The 22,184-nt window shown below is 53.3% G+C and overlaps 1 protein-coding gene across 4 annotated transcripts in view; it reads right to left on the bottom strand.

The window, feature by feature from the left end:
• Positions 1-21,824, bottom strand: part of GABRG1 (gamma-aminobutyric acid type A receptor subunit gamma1) — an 83,387-nt gene extending 61,563 nt beyond the window's left edge. For 2 of the 4 annotated variants that reach the window (XM_048848418.2, XM_048848421.2), the window contains exon 1: positions 20,684-21,824. In XM_048848418.2, coding sequence (XP_048704375.2) covers positions 20,684-20,784 — 101 coding nt within the window. In that variant the 5' untranslated portion in view covers positions 20,785-21,824. The remainder of the gene's footprint in view (positions 1-20,683) is intronic. The other 2 variants (XM_048848417.2, XM_048848419.2) reach the window with 1 other exon arrangement.
• Positions 21,825-22,184: the final 360 nt, after the last annotated feature.

Below are 22,184 nucleotides of genomic sequence, written 5' to 3'. Positions count from 1 at the left end.
GCAAAATCCTCTTGTAGTAAAAATCATCTCAACTTTTTCCACAAAGTACCTTCTGAAGTCAGCGTTCAATATATATCATGCAAACAGAAAAAAAATATCTATCCTAGCATGATGAATAAAGTAGTCATCAAAAGTATTTAATTGACAATGAGGAGTGTGCCCTCTCAAATCCTGCTTAGGAAAACTTATTTCAAGTGAATATAAGAAAAACAGAGAAATATGGATTGGCAAGTCTTCTAATGCTTTGATAGCCTTCTGAAGTTTCTGATATCAACTACACATGAGTCAGGTTGAAAGGTCCTTCTGATTTTTGCAGTAATTAATTTTTCTGTTTTTTGGGCAGATCCTGCAATTAATTGAGTAATTAAATGTAAATAAACTCTACACTCTGTATGGAACTACCCACCCAAGCCAAACAGGGATAAATAAGTGGAGAATCATCAGAGGACCCAAGATAAAAGGATAGCCCTAGGTAATTACATAGTCTAAGTAATTACAATTGTGAAGGGGAAAAAGGTATAGAGAAAGGAAATAATATTCCATGAATGCTGAAGACATGAAGTTGGAAGTATAGTAAATCCTTGTGTATCTGAAATTTATGTTGTCCAGAACAGGATCACATCTTCTGGGGATTTCATATAAGCAAGATAAAAGTACTTGTTAATGGAGAATCTTCATCCAATGAGAGTGGTTCTAGTGAGGACCACTAAGGATCTGTTCTTGGCCCAATGCTGTTCAATAGCCTTATCAGTGATTTGAAAAAGAATATAAAATCATTGCTTGTAAAATTTGCATATGACACAAAAATTGGTGGACTGGCAAATACGGATAGGGGCAGATGAGTTATTAGTGATTAGCCCGGATCACTTGGTAAAGTGAGGCCATTTCAGCAACATGCATTTTAATATAGCCAAATGCAACATCATACATCTAAGAACAAAGAATGTAGGGCACACAAGAAAACAACACTGAAAATTACTTAAGGGGTCATGGTAGATAACCACTGGACATGAGCTCCCAAGGCAATGCTGTAGCTAAAAGGGTGAATGAAAGCATTGGATACATGATCAGAGAAATACCAAGTGAGAATAGGGAGGTGGTTTTACTTCTATATGTCCAGTTCTAGTGTGCCCACTTCAAGAAGGATGTTGACAAATTGGAAAGGGTCCAGAAAAGAGCTATGAGAATGATTTGGCGTCTGGAAAGTATGCCTTATAGTGAGATACTTAAGAAGCTCAGTTTATTTAGTTTATCCAAAAAAAGTAAGGAGTTACATCATCATAGTTTACAACTACCGATTATTGGAAAAGATTTCAAACAGTACACAGTGTGACAAAGTGGGATGTGTTTGTATCAAATTGTGAACTCCGTTTTGTATTGCAACCTCCACCTTGGTTTGTAACCTTCACTGTGACCTTTATTTTGTAGTGTATCCTTCTATTTTAGATTATAACATCCATTTATTATTTGGGGTGTGACACCTAGTTGAATGTCTATGGCTGAGAAACCATCATAGAGCAATCTAGGACCACCAACTTTGATGGTCTTTCAAGTACTGGCCCATCATCATGGGCAAATGGACTCTCTACACAGAAACAAGACTGGAAGAAGAGGTTGGAATTTCCCAGATGAAGCACATGGGCAAAAAGGAGCAGACTGTACTTAAGGAGGGGGCTTTTTGAGCAAGAGGGGCCATACACGTTCTTATGCCAGAAGATCTGGCTGTAGAGAGGGAGAAGGCAAGAAGGACAGTGCCTTGCCTGAAATGCTGACCAGACCTCAGACTCTCGGAAGTGATGTGACACTAACGAGGCTGTGTTTCAGTATGTTATTTTGCATAAATCTGTAACTCTCTAGTACTTTCTTGAGAATAAAAGTAAAGGTGGTTAAGAAATTCCTTTGCTTAACCTGTATTCCTTGCTTGCCTGCCATGTTGTTCCTGAAGTAGTTAATTAAGAACTTGGGAGTGCCTGCAGTGAGGTGGATCTGAGAGAGTGTATATGAGCAACTAAGGGCTCAGGTGGGTTGAAACTTTGCCTTTAAGGTTTAAGGCAGATGGGCTCTGGAGCCCCTGACCATATCCCAGGGAAGTGTGTCAGATGTGGAGTCTACACCTGACACTGTGTCTGAGACCCAGAGTTAGAAACAATGAATAGTCACTACCCAGAGTCGGGGGACGGGAAGGTGAGAAGCATGTGGGATCCAGTGGTCAGGTCTACTCAGAACAAACTGGAGACCATCCAGAGATGAGGACTGGGACCGGCTGTAACATATAGTTCTTTAATCTAGAATAAAAAGCATAAAAAGATCCAATGGCTGGAAGCTGAAGCTAGACACGGTCAAACTAGAAATACAGCAAAATAAAGTAATTAACCTTGGAACAACTTACTTAGGGACACAGTAGATTTGCTATACTTTACAGTCTTTAACTGAAGACTGGATATATTTCTGATATGCTACAGCTCAAACAGAAGTCATGGGCTTGATACAGAAACTATTGGGTGAAATTATGTGGCCCATGTTATCTAAGATGTCAAAGTACATGATCATAATGGAGCTTTCTTACTTTAGAAATCTATGAATAAAACATATTTTAAAGAACCTCTTGAATTTTAAAAAATACTTGAATTCATCTCTGCCATTACACTGATGTGAGGAATCCAAAATACAGTGCTAGATATGCTTCCCCTCTCCTTTTAGATATATTACCTGTCATTTTTGCCATTTAAATTTCATCTTGCTATTTCCTGACAACACTTCTAGTCTCCCAAGGTCCTTTAGTATTATTTCAGTGTCCTCACAGCTACTATCAATTTAGTCCCTGGTCCTTCAAGCACTTACACAAATCTAACTTTGCACAGGCAAGTAGATTAATTGAATTCATTGGAACTACTTACATGCATAAAAGTACTCATGTGCGTAAAACTTTGCAGGACCAATACTTTAGTTTTATCTTCTGACTGACGCAATGCATTGTTTACTCCTTCCTATGGTCATTAATGTTAAATAAAACTAAGTTTCTGTGTCTCCTCTACACCATCCTACACTGGAAGCTTCCCTTCAGCATTATAAACATCGCTATTTATTATCACCACTCCTCTCTGCCACTGGGAACTGACATGACAACATGGTTATTCTGTTAAGGCATACTCACAAGTCAATGGCTTAAGTGCAGTTAGATCATAGAATCATAGAATATTAGGGTTGGAAGAGACCTCAGGCTTTGTCAAGCCAGACCTTAAACACCTCAAAGGATGGAGATTCCACCACCTTCCTAGGTAACACATTCCAGTGCTTCACCACCCTCCTAGTGACATAGCATTTCCTAATATCCAACCTAGACCTCTCCCACTGCAACTTGAGATCATTGCTTCTTGTTCTGTCATATGCCACCAGTGAGAACAGCCAAGCTCCATCCTCTTTGGAACCCCCCTTCAGGTAGTTGAAGGCTGCTATCAAATCCCCCCTCACTCTTCTCTTCTGCAGGCTAAATAACCCCAGCTCCCTCAGCCTCTCCTTGTAAGTCATGTGTCCCAGCCCCCTAATCATTTTCATTGCCCTCCGCTGGACTCTCCAATTTCTACACATCCCTTTTGTAGTGGAGGGACCAAAAGTTGACATAATACTCCAGGTGTGGCCTCACCAGTGCCAAATAGAGGGGAATAATCACTTCCCTTGATCTTCTGCCCAATATGCCATTGGCCTTCTTGGCAACAAGGGTACACTGCTGACTCACATTCAGCTTCTCGTCCTCTATAATCGCCAGGTCCTTTTCTGCAGAACACTGATTAGCCAGTCGATCCCCAGCCTGTAGTGGTGCATGGGATTCTTCCTTCCTAAGTGCAGAACTATGCACTTTTCTTTTGGCCCAATCCTCCAATTTATCTAGGTCACTCTGGACCCTATCCCTACCCTCCAGCATATCTACTTCTCCCCCAGCTTAGTGTCATCTGCGAACTTACTGAGGGTGCAATTCATCCCATCATCATTAATACAGATGTTGAACAAAACCAGCCCCAGGACCGAGCCCCTTGATAGTGGCTGCCAACTAGACATCGAGCCACTGATCATTACCTGTTGAGCCTGACAATCTAGCCAGCTTTCTATACACCTTATAGTCCATTCATCCAATCTATACTTCTTTAACTTGCTGGCAAGAATACTGTGGGAGAACGTATCAAAAGCTTTGCTAAAGTCAAGATGGTTGTTTATACTTTGTAATTAAAAGAAACAAACAATGATTTTTGTAGGTGATGCTACAGAAACGGGGAGGAGTTAGATGTGATTTAAGTTAAATTGACATTGCTTTGCCAAGTTTGTGCTGAGATAATACATCTGTACATAATGCTGTTGAGTCCTCGTGACTGGTCACCCAGATGGTAGTGCAGTGTCAAGGTACCCCAACTCTTCAGGTTTGAATAGCATTTCCTATAGTTTAGTTTCTTGAATTCACAGAAACCAGATATTCTGTTATACACAAGAAATTATAACTTCATTGTGGGTTCAAGCAGAAACTGGGGTGCCAATTCTGCAAGATACACTGCGGAGATAGACCCCTGTATCCCTATGGAGACTGACTAAAGACAATGGGGGTCTGCCTGGATGGTTCTTTTTGCAGGATTTCTGCCTGAATGGATAGAACCTCTTATTCAAATACAGGTATATGTCACAAGACCCTTATATTAAAAGTGACTAGCAAAGTTTTAATAACCTCTTTCATCTAGTTTGCCAAAGTTTGAAAGTTTCCTTTTAAGTCACTTGTAAGAAAACTACGATTATTTTAAGAACAGTTTCTTCTCAGTTCTTAACTATGACCAGATACACTGTATATTAAATCAAGAAAATGTTAAAATGAGGTTAAATGTTAATAAAACAACCTTCACTTAAAAAAAAAAAGTTACAGTTGCTAATGGACAACAGTGTCGTTTCTCATCACATCATATACCAAGCACATAAATGGAAATTAACTGTTACGAACATCATAAATATTTTATTGTCAATACAAATACATTATTCTTATAAATTATTAAGAAATGCATATTTTATTATTATCATATCATCATTTTATCATTATCAGACTGAACACTTTTGTTGGACTGTTGTGAGAAAAAAGGGAAATTGTTGCTATCTGTAATTCAGTATATAAATATTTTCCATAAAGGATACATCAAGAAGGAAAAGTTTTATTAGTTAAATATATTTATCAACTAAATTACATTTTTGATAAAGTATAATTGCTATTTCTTGAGAAGAAGGTATATTGGTAGGAGAGTATCATTACTGATTTATGTTTCAGTTGTCTATTGTGATAGACCCAGACCAGTTGGTTACAACAAAGTAGTCCTATTGGGATCCAGGAAGTGCTAAAGGATCCCCCCTCCAGCCTAAGGGGGAGATCCACAGGACCTGGGAAGCCAAATAATTACGGGGGACAACTAATGAACAACAGGGACGGTAGTGCGGTCAAAGAGTCAAACGAAGGGAGCCGGACGGGGACACCGAGCAGAGAACACCGGACAGCGCCCACCGCTCCTCAAAGGCATCAAGGGAGTCAGTGGACGCCACCCAGAGGAACTCTGCCCGGAGGCGTGAACGGATAGAGGATCGGAAATAGGCCCCGCAGTCGCAGGAGACTCCATCGGCCAACCTCCTCACCCTGGTTTTATAGATGGCCACTTTAGCCAGGGTCAGGAGGAAGTTGACCAGGAGGTCCCGCGACTTAGTGGGGCCACGGACAGGGAGTGCATAGATAAGAAGGTGAGGAGAAAAGTGCAACCAAAACCTTAACAAAATATTGGTGAGGAGCTGGAATAGGGGCTGCAACCTGGCACACTCCAGATAGACGTGCGCCAGGGTTTCCCTCACGCCACAAAAGGGGCAGGTGTCCGGGATTGGGGTGAACTGCGCCAAATACACGCCCGTGCTCACGGCCCCGTGAAGGAGCCGCCAACTGATATCGCCGGCGGGCCTTGGGACCAAGGTGGAATATAGGCTGGCCCACCGGGGCTCCTCACCCTCTAGAGGTGGCAGGAGGTCCCGCCACTTTGTGTCGGAGCGGGACGTGAGGGTGAGGACGTGAAGGGTGTGGAGTACGAGCGTGTATAGATGTTTCCTTGGTGCAGTCTGGAAACGGACTGGCTGCAGCTCGTGTAGCCGGCTCACAGTGAAGGGGCGGGGGGGTTGGTCGGGTCCACGGGGCAGGGGCCCAATGAAAAGGTCCGGAGGGCCTGGCGTGGAAGATGGGCGGGGCACGCCCTCCCTTAGGACCCGGTCGAGGTAGACCCGAGCAGCAGGCAGCAAAGCGGCCCTCACCTCCTGAAGTACGCGCAGGGCAGTATGAGGTCTGGAGAACCCCATGCGCTGAACGAGCGTCAGGGGATTCAGCGAGTCTCCCCGCTCGTAGTCCAGGAGGTCTCTGACTCTGGTGACTTCTGCCAGGACCAACCTCTGGCGCACCGAGGGGGACTCCGCCGCCTGCACACGGAGCTGGGGGTTGTGTAGCAGGGGCTCCGCAAGGAGATCTTCCCCCACAGAGGCTGCCACGGACCTGGTTGTTGTGAACAGTTTCCAGGTCCGGAGGAGGTCCTGGTAGAAGACCGGCAGCCCGGAGAGGTCTCACAGAAGACCTCTCGGATGGAGGTAAAGGAGCTGCCGGTCATATCGGAGCCCTCGGAATCGGCACAGGAAAGCGCGTGCCATTACGCTCCACGCCGGACTACCTGCACCATAAAGGAGCCTCTGCAGGGCCTGGAGGCGGAAGACATGGACCTGAGTGCAGAGACACTTCATAGAATATCTGGGTTGGAAGGGACCTCAGGAGGTCATCTAGTCCAACCCCCTGCTCAAAGCAGGACCAATCCCCAACTAAATCACCCCAGCCAAGGCTTTGTCAAGCCTGACCTTTAAAATATCTGAGGAAGGAGATTCCACCACCTCCCTAGGGAACGCATTCCAGTGTTTCACCACCCTCCTAGTGAAAAAGTTTTTCCTAATATCCAACCTAAACCTCCCCCCCTGCAACTTGAGACCATTACTCCTTGTTCTGTCATCAGCTACCACTGAGAACAGTCTAGAGCCATCCTCTTTGGAACCCCCTTTCAGCTAGTTGAAAGCAGCTATCAAATCCCCCCTCATTCTTCTCTTCCGCAGACTAAACAATCCCAGTTCCCTCAGCCTCTCCTCATAAGTCATGTGTTCCAGTCCCCTAATCATTTTTGTTGCCCTCCGCTGGACGTTTTCCAATTTTTCCACATCCTTCTTGTAGTGTGGGGCCCAAAACTGGACACAGTACTCCAGATGAGGCCTCACCAATGTTGAATAGAGGGGAACGATCACGTCCCTCGATCTGCTGGCAATACCCCTACGTATACATCCCAAAATGCCATTGGCCTTCTTGGCAACAAGGGCACAGTGTTGACTCATATCCAGCTTCTCGTCCACTGTAACCCCTAGGTCCTTTTCTGCAGAACTGCCCGGGAAGGAGGTCGATTGCCCCATGCCCACGAGGGACAGCCCATAGTGCTCGGGTCCCAGCCGCATAGCACCGGTGGTCGCCTCGGTGGGCTCGGCGGCCAACAGCAGGGTGCCACCTGCGGCCAGGCAGATGGAGGAGCCCAGGGAACCCTCGGAGGCAGGAGCAGAAGCAGCGGCTGGGGAGGGAGCATGGAGAAGGCGGGGCCGGGGTGAGGTCACTCAGAACGAGGCCCGCTGGCAGAGGGTCGTCCTCCCCCTGGGTGACCAGGGTCAAACCCAGGGCCCCGATCTCCTCGTAGATGGAAGGGAGCTCTCCTTCCACCACCCCGGAGGTCTCCCCGCCAGTGCCCGAAGCGACGCTCGCCCCGGGGCTCACAGGGGCTCCGGATGGTAACGGGGTAGGAGGGGCTCCATCGGGGGCCTTGGAGGGAAGGGACTCCAATGGAGGGATGGTACTGCCCTCCCGTGCTGCCACGTCTTCCCCAGCCGGTACCGGGGGATGGTACGCGCCTGCAGGCAAGGCAGAGGGCTCGGCATCGGTGCCCCCCTTTCTGGTCTTTCGGGGGGCTTCCGCATCGATGGAAAGGAGCAGAGCTCGAGCCCTCCATTTGCCCCGCGTCCCCTGGACTAGGGCCCAGCCCTCCATGGCATCATCGGGGGGCCAACTAACAGGGGTCGGGTCGGGGGCAGGGACAATGGCTCAGGGACCATGGGAGGCAGCGGTGGGACGGCATGAGGGAGGGAAGATTCCCCCTGGGGCGGGCCCTTTCCCATGCTCAGCGGTATCCTTGCCGCACCCTCCTCTAGGGGCCCCGCTGGATTGCAGGCAGCTAAGGCGGAGCTCTCCCTTGGGCCCGAGCTGGAGCAGTGGTGGACTGAGGAGGAGGGGCAGCTTCAGGTGCCGGGCAGCCAGGGGTGCCGGCAATGACAGGGTCAGCGCCCCGCCGGAGCTCGGGGGTCCCGGATGCCCCTCCTTGCCGGACCAAGGGGCAGTCCCTCCGGAAGTGCCCCATCGCCCGGCAGAGGTAGCACCGGGCCTCCCCTGTGGAATAGTGCACCCGGTAAGGGGCCCCCTGGTAGGGGACCAAGAATGACTCCTCGAGCACCTCTCCGTCACACATTGCCGGCGGCAGTTGAAGCTGCCCCTGCCAGCAGAACGAGAGGACGTGATGGAGGGAGGGGTCTTTGCAGCCCAGTGGGAGAGGGCTGACAACGGAGATGGGTTTCCCCAGGGTAGAGAGGGCAGGTAACAGGGCGGCACTGGGAAAAAAGGGAGGGACAGAGGTCAGGACCAGGCAGGCGCCCAAGTCCTCTAGCAGCTTTAGGGGGACAAACACGCCCCCCACCACCAAGCCCTTCTCCACTGCCTCCTGGGCGGCAGCCTCCGATGCTAAAAAGAAGAAGACCTTTCCGTACATTTTGGAGGCTGCCACAATGGTCGTGGGCCCCACCACTCTCACCAATGCCTGCACGTAGGTCTCCACGTGGGGCGAGGCGGGCACCAGAAGGCAACGGACACCGTGCTTCCTGGTCAAGGTCGGGAAGGGGCCCCGGCCGCTATTGGTGGTAGCGGAGGCGGTGGGTGGGAAAGATCATGTAGCGGCAGGTGGGGGGGGCTGCCGCCACCTGGGCGTACACCCTGGGGGCCGGGGCACCCACAGAGCTGGTGGAGGGAACAGCGGGGAGGGATGCCGCAGCCAGTGGTGGGGCCACGGCAGTGGGGGCAGCCCCTGCCATGGAGGGCTTAGACTTTTTTGCAGGGCCCTTACCCTTCTTTTTACCCTGGTCCTTCCTGCCGGCTGGGAGGGCTTCCCCAGGGTCGGAGGATGGACTAGGGGGCAGGCTCCAAGCCACACCCCCTGTGTCCCCACAAACACAGTCAAAACTCCCACCACAAGAGCACAGTTCAAAAGTTACTCGGTCTTAAAAGCCCCCTCCACAGCGGTCCTTAGAGTCCCTGTGCACTCCCCCAGCAGCAGATGGTCTCTTCTTCTCCTCCTCCGGGCTCCAGCAGCTCCACGCAGCAAATGCAGCAGCTCCAGGCCACAGTCCAGTGGACAGGCAGACAGAAATGATCCCTCACAGGTGGTGGTGGTGGTAGTACGGTCCACAGCAGCAACGGCCAGGCCTGGAGTCCCTCATTCCCCTCCTCTGGGGAGCGGGCCAGCAGCCACCCCCCACCCACCAAGGGGCTGGAGTAGCAGCAACCAAGGGTGGGGGTGGTGGTCCAGCGGCTAGCCAGCAACCAGGTAGCAGAGAAGTGGGGGTCGGGGTATGGTGTCTGGCCCAGCCAGGGGAGAAGCTGCAGTAGCAGCAAAAGCCCAAGGCCTAGCAGCAGTCTCTCTCCTCCCTCTAGGCCAGTTGGGCTCAATAGAGTAGTCGTATTGGAATCCAGGAAGTGGGCGGGCAAAGCCCCCCCCCCAGCCTAAGGGGGGGGAGTCCACAGGACCTGGAAAACCAAATAATTACGGGTGACAACTAATGAACAACAGGGCCAGGAGTGCGGTCAAAGGGTCAAATGAAGGGAACCAGATGGGGATGGGGTAGTCTTATTGGGATCCAGGAAGTGGGCGGGCGAAGCTCACCCACTGCTAAAGGATCCCCCCCAGCCTAAGGGGGGGTCTACAGGACCTGGGAAGCCAAATAATTATGGGGGACAACTAATGAAGAACAGGGACGGGAGTGCGGTCAAAGGGTCAAACGAAGGGAGCCAGATGGGGATGGGGTAGTCTTATTGGGATCCAGGAAGTGGGCGGCCGAAGCTCACCCACTGCTAAAGGATCCCCCCCCAGCCTAAGGGGGAGATCCACAGGACCTGGGAAGCCAAATAATTACGGGGGACAACTAATGAAAAACGGGGACGGGAGTGCAGTCAAAGGGTCAAACAAAGGGAACCGGACGGGGACACCGAGCAGAGAACCCCGGACAGCGCCCACTGCTCCTCAAAGGCGTCAACCTTATACGAGGAGATCGAGGCCCTGGGTCTGACCCCAGTCACCCAGGGGGAGGACGACCCACTGCTAGCGGGCCTCGATCTGAGCGACCTCACCCCGGCCCCGCCTGTCCCGTACCCCCTTCCCCTACCCGTCACCTTTGCTCCTCGGAGGCGGGAGCAAAGGTGACGGGTAGGGGAAGGGGGTACGGGACAGGCGGGGCCGGGGTGAGGTCGCTCAGATCGAGGCCCGCTAGCAGTGGGTCATCCTCCCCCTGGGTGACTGGGGTCAGACCCAGGGCCTCGATCTCCTCGTATATGGAGGGGAGCTCTCCGTCCGCCACCCCGGAGGTCTCCCCGCTAGTGCCCGGAGCGACACTCGCCCCGAGGCTCACCGGGGTTGTGGGTGGTAAGGGGGCAGGTGGGGCTCCGTCGGGGTCCTTCGAAGGAAGGGACTCGAGGGGAGGGACGGCACTGCCCTCCCGTGCTGCCACGTTGTCCCCAGCCGGCACTGGGGGATGGTGTGCACCCGCGGGCAAGACAGAGGGCTCGGCAGCGGCGCCCCCCTTTCTGGTCTTCCGGGGGGCTTCCGCATCGATGGAAGGGGGCGGATCTCGAGCCTTCCGCTTGCCCCGCTTCCCCTGGACTAGGGCCCAGCCCTCCATGGCCTCATCGGGGGGCTGGCTACCAGGGGTCGGGTCAGGGGGCAAGGATGATGGCTCAGGGACCGTGGGAGGCAGCGGTGGGGCGGAATAAGGGAGGGAAGAGTCCCCCTGGGGCGGGCCCTCTCCCACGCTTGGCAGCATCCCTGCCGCACCCTCCTCTGGGGGTCCCGCCGAATTGCAGGCAGCAGAGGCGGGGCTCTCCCGCTCATCTGGGCGTGCTGCGGGGAGCGCCCCTCGGGCCCGAGCAGGAGCAGTGATGGACTGAGTGGGAGGAGGGGCGTCTTCGGGCACCGGGCAGCCAGGGGCGCCAGCGATGACGGGGCCAGCGCCCTGCCGGGGCTCGGGGGTCCCGGATGCCTCTCCTTGCCGGGCCAAGGGGCCGTCCCTCTGGACATGCCCCATCGCCCGGCAGAGGTAGCACCGGGCCTCCCCCGTGGAATAATGCACGTGGTAGTGGGCCCCCTGGTAGGGGATCAAAAAGGACCCCTCAAGCGCCTCTCCGTCACGCGCCGCCGGCAGCAGTTGCAGCTGCACTTGCCGGCGGAACGAAAGGACGTGACGGAGGGCGGGGTCCTTGCAGCCCAAGGAGAGAGGGCTCAAAACAGAGATGGGCTTCCCCAGGGTAGAGAGGGCAGGTAACAGGGTGGCATTGGGAAGGAAGGGAGGGACGGAAGTCAGGACCAGGCGGACGCCCAGGTCATCCAGCGGCTCGAGGGGGACGAACACGCCCCCCACCGCCAGGCCCTTCTCCGCCGCCTCCTGGGCGGCGGCCTCCGATGCCAGGAAGAAGACTACCTTCCCGTACATTTTGGAGGCCGCCACAATGGCCGTGGGCCCCACCGCCCTCGCCAACACCGGCACGTACGTCTCCACGTGGGGCGAGGCAGGCACCAGGAGGCAACGGACGCCGTGCTTTCTGGTCATGGTGGGAAAGGAGCCCCGGCCGCTATAGCTGGTAGCGGAGGCGGCGGACGGGAGAGATGACGTAGCAGCAGGCGGGGGGGCTGCCGCCACCTGGGCGTACGCCCTGGGGGCCGGGGGAGGGACACCCACAGAGCTGGTGGAAGGGGCAGCGGGGTGGGAGGCCGCGGCCGATGACGGGGCGGCGGCAGTGAGGGCAGTCCCTGCCATGGAGGGCCTGGACTTTTTAGCAGGGCCCTTCCCCTTCTTCCTACCCTGGCGCTTCCCGCTGGCTGGGGGGGGCTCCCCCAGAATCTAAGGGGGGAGGGACGTGGCAGCAATGGAGGTCGCCCCGGTGCACGCCGCTGCCGGCGCCCCAGCGGGGGCGGTGACAGGTGGTTTGGCAGCGGCGGCTGAGGTAGAGGCTCGGGGCGGTGACGGAGAGGCAGGCGGGGGAGGGATATCTAGGGCTACTGGAGGGGCCCCACCCGTCGTATCCCCCGTCATAATGATCAGGGAGGGAGGGAAGGACACCAGAAAGAGGAGGGGAAAGGGGAGGCAGGTCAACCACTCCTCCCCGCTAGGCTGCAGGCAGGGGAGGAGGGCACCAAAGGGGATGGGCTGGACGGGGGGCTTTTGAGGGCTTGTGGGGGACAGTCACCGACTCGGAGTAGAAAACTGGCTCCTCTAGCTGCACTAGGGGAGGGGGGTCATAACAACATTTGGGGAGTGCAGTGAGATCGGGGCAAACTCAAACAGGGGAAGGGCACAAGCGCATGGGAGGGGGCATGGGCGCACTGAATAAGGGGCCAATCAGGGCAGAGGTATCACATGGGGAGGGGGGAGAACCAGGCTGGAGGCAGGACAGGGAACCTAGGGGCTGACTTCAGAGGCAAGGGCGGGGCAAACAAGCAAGGGCTGCAGAGGGAGAAGGGCGGGGCAGGCAAACAAACTGAAGCCAGCAAGGTGCTGGGGTAAGGGGAAGGGCAAAAAGGCTGCAAGGGGAAAAATGGGGCAGGGAGCCAGGGACAAAGCTGGGGGCTGTTACAGGGGGTCAGTCCAGGATGGGGCGGGGGGGCACGTGGGGTACAGGAGTCTGGTCTATTGGGATCCAGGAAGTGGGCGGGCGGAGCTCGTCCACTACGAAAGGAGCCCCCCCCCCAGCCTAAGGGGGAGATCCACAGGGCCTGGAGAGCCAACTAATTACGGGGGACAACTAATGAAAAACAGGGACGGGAGTGCGGTCAAAGGGTCAAACGAAGGGAACCGGACGGGGACACCGAGCAGAGAACCCCGGACAGCGCCCACCACTCCTCAAAGGCGTCAAGGGAGTCGGTGGACGCCGCCCAGAGGAACTCCGCTCGGAGGCGTGAACGGATAGAGGATCGGAAATAGGCCCCGCAGTCGCTGGAGACTCCATCGGCCAACCTCCTCACCCTGGTTTTATAGATGGCCGCTTTAGCCAGGGCCAGGAGGAGGTTGACCAGGAGGTCCCGCGACTTAGTGGGGCCATGGACAGGGAGTGCGTAGATGAGAAGGTGAGGAGAAAAGTGCAACCAAAACCGTAACAAAAGATTGGTGAGGAGCCGGAATAGGGGCTGCAACCTGGCGCACTCCAGATAGACGTGCGCCAGGGTTTCCCTCACGCCGCAAAAGGGGCAGGTGTCCAGAATCGGGGTGAACCGCGCCAAATACACGCCCTTGCTCACGGCCCCGTGAAGGAGCCGCCAACTGATATCCCCGGCGGGCCTCGGCACTAAGATGGAATAGAGGCTGGCCCACCGGGGCTCCTCACCCTCTAGAGGTGGCAGGAGGTCCCGCCACTTTGTGTCAGGGCGGGACGCGAGGGTGAGGACATGAAGGGTGTGGAGCACGAGCGTGTAGAGATGTTGTTTTGGTGCGGTCTGAAACCGGACCGGCTGCAGCTCGCGCAGCCGGCTCACGGTAAAGGGGCGGGGGGGTCGGGCGGGTCCACGGGGCAGGGGCCCGATGAAAAGGTCCGGAGGGCCTGGGGTGGAGGGTGGGCGGGGCGCGCCCTCTCGCAGGACCCGGTTGAGGTAAACCCGAGCAGCGGGCGGCAAAGCGGCCCTCACCTCCTGAAGTACGCGCAGGGCAGTACGAGGTCTGGAGAGCCCCATGCGCTGAGCGAGCGTCAGGGGATCCAGCCAGTCACCCCGGTCGTAGTCAGGAGGTCTCCGACTCTGGTGACTTCTGCCAGGACCAACCTCTGGCGCACCGAGGGGGACTCCGCCGCCTGCACACGGAGCTGGGGGTTGTGTAGCAGGGGCTCCGCGAGGAGGTCTGCCCCCACGGAGGCCGCCACGGACCTGGTCGCTGCGAACAGTTTCCAGGTCCGGAGGAGGTCCTGGTAGAAGACCGGCAGCCCGGAGAGGTCTCGCGGAAGACCCCTCGGGTGGAGATAAAGGAGCTGCCGGTCATATCGGAGCCCTCGGAGGCGGCGCAGGAAGGCGTGCGCTAATGCGCTCCACGCCGGACTACCTGCACCATAAAGGAGCCTCTGCAGGGCCCGGAGGCGGAAGACATGGACCTGAGTGCGAAGACACTTCAGGCCCTGCCCTCCCTCCTCCAGGGGCAGATGGAGAACCCCTGCAGAGACCCAGTGCAGTCCTGACCAGAAGAACTCCAGAATCAATTTCTGGAGGTTGGCCAGGAAATCCGGGGCCGGAACCAGGGTGTTGAGCCGGTACCAGAGCATGGACAGGACCAGTTGGTTGAGCACCAGTGCCCGCCCTCGAAAGGACAGACACCGGAGCAGTCCTGGCCATCTCCGGAGCCGCTCTACCACCCTGCCCTCTAAACCGTGCCAGTTCTCCGGCGGAGACGGATGCGTGGCAGAAAGGTAAACGCCGAGATAGAGCAGCGGACCCGCGCTCCACCGGATGGCTTGAAGCGCGGGTGGGAGGGAGCTCGCCTGCCGCCAGTCCTCTACCACCAAGCCAGAGCTCTTGACCCAGTTGACCCGGGCAGAGGAGGCTGCCGAGTACACAGCCTGGCAAGCCTCCACCCGTGCCAAGTCGCCCGGGTCCTGGACCACGAGGAGTACATCGTCGGCGTATGCCGACAGGACCAGCCGCAGCTCCGGCTCCCGTAGCGCCAACCCCGTCAACCTCCTGCGGAGGAGACAGAGGAAGGGCTCGATCGCCAGAGCGTACAGCTGGCCCGAGGGGGGGCACCCCTGCCGTACTCCCCGCCCGAAGCTGACCGGTTCGGTCAGGGTCCAGTTGAGCCTGACCAGACACTCCGCGGAGGCGTACAGCACCTGGAGAAAGCCCACAAACTGGGGACCCAAGCCGAACGCTCGCAGAGTGCCCAGGAGATACCCGTGATCCACCCTGTCGAACGCCTTCTCCTGATCCAGGGACAGGAGGGCGAACGACAGACCGTCCCTACACCCGAGTTCCAAAAGGTCCCGGACCAGATATAGGTTGTCGAAGATGGTGCGGCCCGGGACGGTGTAGGTCTGGTCTGGGTGGATCACGTCCGCCAGCACGGACCCCAGCCGCAGCGAGATGGCTTTCGCTACGACCTTATAGTCCGTGCTGAGGAGCGAGACGGGACGCCAATTCCGTAAATCGCGGAGGTCCCCCTTCTTTGGCAATAAGGCGAGCACGGCTCGCCTGCACGAAAGAGGGAGGACCCCGCCCTGCAAAGACTCGGCCCAGACAGTAACTAAGTCTGGGCCGAGGACGTCCCAGAATATGCGGTAGAACTCCACGGTCAGCCCGCCCATGCCCGGAGATTTATTGGTGGGCATGCGGCGGAGGGCTTCCGAGAACTCGTCCAGAGTGAGAGGCAGCTCTAGCCGGTCTCGGTCGCCCGCGCTGACCGTCGGGAATTCGTCCCAGAGCACTCTGCAAGCGTTAGGATCGGTCGGACCCGGGGAGAAAAGGTCTGCGTAGAAGGCCCTGGCCCTCCCGCACATCTCCACCGGATCCGTGAGGGGGGTGCCGTCCTCTGCGAGGAGGCAAGTGATGTGCTTCTTGGCCCCCCTCTTTTTCTCCAGGGCGTAGAAGAAGCGGGAGCCGCGATCCATCTCCCGAAGGAGGCGGATGCGGGATCGAACAAAAGCGCCCCGGGCCCGATGGTCCTCGAGGGCCCGGAGCTCCTCCCGCTTCTCCCGGCACGCTCCGCAGAGGGATGGATCCTCAGGGCTGGCGGCCAGACGCCTCTCCAGCTCGAAGACCTCCCGTTCCAGCTGCCCCATCGCCGCATCCCTCCGTCGGCTGGCGCCCCGGGTGTAGTCGCGGCAGAAGAGCCGGGCGCGCACCTTCCCTAGGTCCCACCACCGCCGCGCCGAGGGAAAGGCATGCCGCTGCCCTCGCCAGGCCAACCAGAACTCCCGGAAGGACGCCACGAAGCCCACGTCCTCCAGCAAGCTGTTATTAAAATGCCAACAGGCCGGCCCTGGCCTCTCCGCACAGAGAGAGACCGTCACGGTGGCCAGGTGATGATCGGAAAACGGGGCCGGCCGGATGCTGGAGGAGTGGGCCTGTGAGAGATGGAAGCGTGACAAATAGATACGGTCCAACCGGGAGTGGCGCGCCCAATGGGCCTCCACCGGGACAATGGTGGGGCGGGGGGGCACGTGGGGTACAGGAGTCTGATAGAGGCAAATATACTGGCCACTGGATGAACAGATTTCTGTTCCCTGAGTGACTTGAGCAGGGACTGCTCCAGGCTAATGAGAACACCCGACTCCAATTAACCTGCAAAGAGTCAGGTGAGGCTATTAAGGTAATGTGAACACCTGACTCTAATTAAGGCCCCTCTGATACTATAAAAGGGCTCACTCCAGTCAGGCTGAGGAGAGCCAGGGGAGAGGAAGTGTGGCTGAAGGGCTGGTTAATGAAGGCACCCTCAAGCCATCAGTAAGGGAGCCCTAAGGTATGGGTGAAGAAGAGAGAAGCGGGAGAGCTGTGGGGAACTGGCTCAGGGAAATGTAGAAACTCTGGCAGTGAATGGTCAGCAACCAACAGCTGTCACCATTAGGGTCCCTGAACCGGAACCTGGGGTTGAGGGTGGGCCTGAGTTCCCCCCAACCTGCCACTTCAGAAACACCTCCTGGGAGGGGAAGACAGGCCCCTGTCAGGACAGGAGTCTAAACTGTTCTGAAATAAGCCCCTAGGGACAACAGAGACTGTGGGACTTCTCTCACCAACCTCCTTGCTGGCTTATGACGAAAAGGGCTCAGTAGACTGTAACCCTGGCCCGAGAGAGAGAAGGGCTATGTGGAAGGTCACGGTGAGCCACTGAGGCTAGCATAAACCGCCTAGAAGTGCGGGACCCATGGGGACAAGGTCGGAGCTCTGCCACACTAACTATGTGCATTGGAGGCTGATCAACATATATTGCTTACGTGTAGTAAAAACTTATGTTTCTTTTCCATAAGGGTTTTATATTGTGTGTGTATTTAGAGATTACTAATAAAAGAAAATTAGTTTTATTGGGTTATAGTCAAGGTTTTTGTGTCATGGTGATATGCATTAGTTTATAATTACTGTGTTTTTATATTTAGACAGCATAATAATTTTGATCTTATTACAAAACACAAGCATTTAAAAGTAAGTGACTGATAGGTAACTACAGTAGAGCCTCAGAGTTACAAACACCTTGGCAGAGATTGTTCATAACTCTGAAATGTTTGTAACTCTGAAAAAAACGTTATGGCTGTTTCAGAAGTTTACAACTGAGCACCGACTTAATACATCTTTGAAACTTTACTATGCAGAAGAAAAATGCTGATTTCCCTTACTTTTTTAATAGCTTACATTTACAGTACTGTATTTCCTTCTTTTGGGGGGGGGGCATTTCTGCTGCTTAATTGTGTATTTCTGGTTCCAAATGAGGTGTGTGATTGACTGGTTAGTTCATAACTCTCTGGTGCTTGTAACCCTGAGGTTCTACTGTACATTGTTCCAGCACAACCACCATACAGCATAGAAAAAGCACCACAACCTTATCTTCACCCCAGTAAAGGTATCAACCATTCAACACCCCTTTCTTCAAACCTGAGCATGTGTAATTTCAGAGAACTGTGCAGAAAGGACAGTAGGGGAGGGAGGTATGGTCTGTTTGGGTATACATATGCTGCAGTTAAACACAGTGGCTGGAGTTGCGTAAGATTTGGGGATCGGATGTTGGAAGGTTGGTATCTGTAGGCAGAGTTAAGGTTGTGATGCATGTGCATCTCTAGGTGGTTGTCTAGATTAAAAGGTATGTTCTACTGGTACTCAACTCTTCATTTCCTTGCTTTTAGGTTTGCATTAAGTATGTTACTTAGAGCAGCCTTTATTAAGAGTGGGGGTTGTGGGTGTTTACACATACGAGCATACACATATAACAGAGAATGTCCAATTTAGGTCCTTTGAAGTCTGAGTGGTGTGAGAGGTGGGGACCTTGTATCGGAGTTTGGGGATCTCCCATCCTGAGCAATTTTTGGAAAGTATCTGCAGTTTGGGGCATTGTGGTCTATTCAGGAGGCAAATGTTGCATTTTAGAATGTTTTTTACTTAAAGGAAAAGCCATTTCTGACAGAGATTAGAACAGAATGCAGAGAAGCAGAAAATTTCCTCCCAACTTTCTTTCAACTGAGTGGCAGAATGTTAAGAAGGGGTTCTGGAAAGTCCCACAAAGCTCCCTGTAGAACAACAGTGAGCTGTAACAAACTACACATCAGAGATTCAGTCTCTGGAAAACATCCATTTGTGGTCACTTGAAAAAGCTCTCAACAACAAATGTTACCAATTAGTCTCTGAATGAAAAGCAAGCCTGAAAACAGCTGATATCATACATATTTATATTGAAGGTTCCATTTTATCTGGGAAGAGATGGTGCAGCCCAGAATAAAATAATTCATCCAAGTGCATTTCTTCCTCTTATTGGAGGCTTCTTCATGAACTTATTTATAAATCTATTGCTAATTACATATATGATTAAAAATCCATACCTAGTCCTCTAAACCTATCATACTTTATTTTTAATAAGTGAAAAATGAAATAACATCTGCAACTATTTTTAAGATGGCTCTTCCTGTCTTTGAAACTTAGTCTTTGAACAGATAAAATGAGCATATGTATTCTTTTCTCTCAAACCACTTGGTAATTTCCTTCACACCTGAGGCGTAACGTGTTCATTAAAAAACATTCTGCAGATGCACAGCTGTGCTGGTATCATTTCCATCAAAGCCTTTGAAAAATGTTACCTTAATCTGACAAGAATTTTAAAAGAAACGGACACTAATACATGCCTAAGAAAAGGGTAATCAGTGGTGTTTCTAACTGGGATCACACAGCAGTCCTCTGAAGATGAGAGATAAGCTAAAGATCTTCATACAGACTAAAATGTTCAGCGTCGGGGGGTCTAACTTTTAATGGATTTCTTACCATCCTAGATACTGCACATCTGCTATATCTATGAATGATCATTTGATGCATATAGTTAAAGATAGGCACACAGGGCAATATTCTATTGTACTATTATAGCTACTTAATATTTTTATTAATGCATAAAGTAAGGAATAAAAAATGTTACCTCTGAATTATTAAAGGAGTTGAAAGATAAAAAGAAAACAAAATCATTGTTACATCTTTCATGGACATTTATAAATGGCATATTGACAAGGTAGAAAATAATGTCTTCTTCAGAGCCTGTATGATCAGTCTTGTAAATTCCTGTTAAAGCTTGCATTTTCAGCTTCACAACTTCAACAGCACCTCAGAACCTACCCAGCTGTTCCACATGTGCACAATGGACCTGATCCTGATCCCATTACAGACAAAGGCAAAACTCCCATTGACTTCAATTGTGCAGGATCAGGACCTATGTCCTAAAGCCATGCAGATAGTACCAGAGTTTGGTGGAAAACTAAAATACAATATGCAGTTGACAATTTTTTGTACAAATATATTGGTTTATTTCTTTTGCAAATAAATGATCAAACTAAGTTATTTGCCAAATTATTTGTATTATTCATTTACATCAGAGTACTTTTCAGGTACAGGAACAGCAACCTGCCACTTGTCAGATGATGAAGATTTATTTTTTATAAACTAAACCAAATAAAAAAATGCATAAAACTAATTGCCTAAGATGAAACTCTGATAACTTGCAGCCTGCATGGAACAATTTTTATTGTTGAGTATTAAGGTCCTCTTGGGAAACCGATGCTGGCAAATATGTACAAGCTCTGATAAATTCCCAACTGTACTGACTTCCACAGCCCCCATACAGTGAATATCGGGTGGTAAGAAAAATGCATTTTTTTAAAGGAAGGGTAAGTTGAAGATCACTTACTGCAGCTAAACTGAAGCAGGGGCTCCACAAACGCTTCTTACTCAAATGACAAACATATCAAGTAAAGTTTTACTTTATCAATGTCGGATTCACTAGAGGTGGTTGCAGAGAGTCATTTGCAAAAGAGCTACAATTTAGGTTAAGGTTTGTAACAACAATAGGGCACTCCCCTTCCTAGAGAACACAGTGCTCTCGGGCAGGTGAAAGTGATGCAAGTCCAAGCAGAAAGTGATCCGACAACAAACGTAAAGGAGGAGTTGGGTGATGGGGGCGGAGGGGAGTTGGACAGACTTACAATGGGCTGCTACTATGCAACGTCCCCAACCCAAAGCGATCAATAAAGGAGGGAGAGAGGCTGCTAAACAGAGCCACTTCAGGTCCCCTTGTCACTTGTACTTACCAGTTCCCCAATCGCACGGTCAACAGCAGGAGCAGAAGCCTCATCCTGCTGCGGGGACTGCACAGAGGCCACGGGAAGGAGGGACGCCTCCATGAATCCATTGGCTTTAAGTCTCTCTTCTCTGGTTTTCTTACAAGTCACTCTCTAGTAGTTACTCTGCAATTTCGGCATCCCCCCAGCGCATTGGAGCGAGAGGGAGAGAACCCCCCAGCCAGGTAGGATCCGACTCTAAAAGGACCATGCAACTTGGCCAATAAGCTCCTCAGGTTGCTCCATAAATTATCTTAAAAAGTGCTGGACGAATCAAGTCCTCGCAGAGGTGGAGCTTCCTTACTAGAAGGGAAACATGCTCGGCAGACAGGTTGGCGTCTTTTTAAACGGGAGGCGAAATAAAAAGAAGCCACCCACAGAGGGCCTCGCACGAGGAGAAGGGTCCCTTCGGCGCTGCTTGATTGAGAGCCGGGGACGGGGGGAGCTAGGAGCTCCTCGCAGAGCTCGGCACCGCTGTAGAGGGAGGAAGTTGCAACTGCTTGATGATAAGGATTTAAAGCAAAACGGGACGGGGGCGGCATGGGGCTGTCCGTTGCCGAGGGCAGCGCTCCCGGGGGCAGAGTGCCAGCTCGTGCCCACCCGCGGCGCGGGGGCTGAATGTGCTCCCCCAAAGGCAGAGCGCAAGGAAGCCAGTTGCTTTCAGCGCCCGGCTAGCGCAGCGAGCCGCCTCCGGCTGCGCCCTGTGTGGCTCCCCCTGCGCCCACCTGCCGCCCCTGGTCGCTGCATCCAGCCCCCCGCGCGCGCCCTTTGCAGGCCCCTTGCGGCGACGAGGCTGCTCCCCCCTCCCCCGGCCCGCCGTGCTAGCCGAGGAGCGCGGAGCTCGAGCGCCTGTTGCCCGGGCGGTTGCTATGGGGATGGGGAAAGCCGGGCCGCAGCGGCGGCGGAGCGCGCGGGTTGCCGCCGCTCTGGCTCTGCCCTGCGCGCTCAGTCCCTGCAGCCGGCCGGGGCGGGGGTTGCGCTGCTGGCTGCTGCCGCCCCACAATGCGGGCACCTGCAGTTCCTCATCCGCCCCGCCTCTGGGGGCGCGACTCAGGGCAGGTCCGGCTGCGTGATGGGGATGTGGCTGGCACGGCACTTCCTGCAGGAGTTTGGAAGATGCGGGACTGTCCCCGCTCAGGCTGCCCCCCCTCCCACCACCGAGTGAGTGATCCCCCGCCCAGGAGGCTCCATCGCCTTTGATCTCATCTGCAAACGTCTCTCTTCATCTCTCCTGCTGCTGCTATTGATTCGAGCTGTATGATTTAGAGGAAGAGGCCTGGCCAAGTTGCTGAAGAAAGGGGAGTGCTGGCATCTCGACATCGCCCTCTCTTTGCTTCCCTTTCCCCAACACCTCTCCACCTCCTTTAATGAAGGGGGATCATATTATTTACCTGGCTGGAATATTGTGGGCCTTTACAAATATGAATCAGTGAAGAGCTTTGGGATGGAAAGTATTAAAGTATTCCAGGAT

This window comes from Caretta caretta, chromosome 4 (assembly GCF_965140235.1).
Source record: "Caretta caretta isolate rCarCar2 chromosome 4, rCarCar1.hap1, whole genome shotgun sequence".
Taxonomy (NCBI): Eukaryota; Metazoa; Chordata; order Testudines; family Cheloniidae; genus Caretta; species Caretta caretta.
The sequence above is the reverse complement of the archived record's forward strand: the minus strand, read 5'-3'. Positions and strand labels throughout refer to the sequence as shown.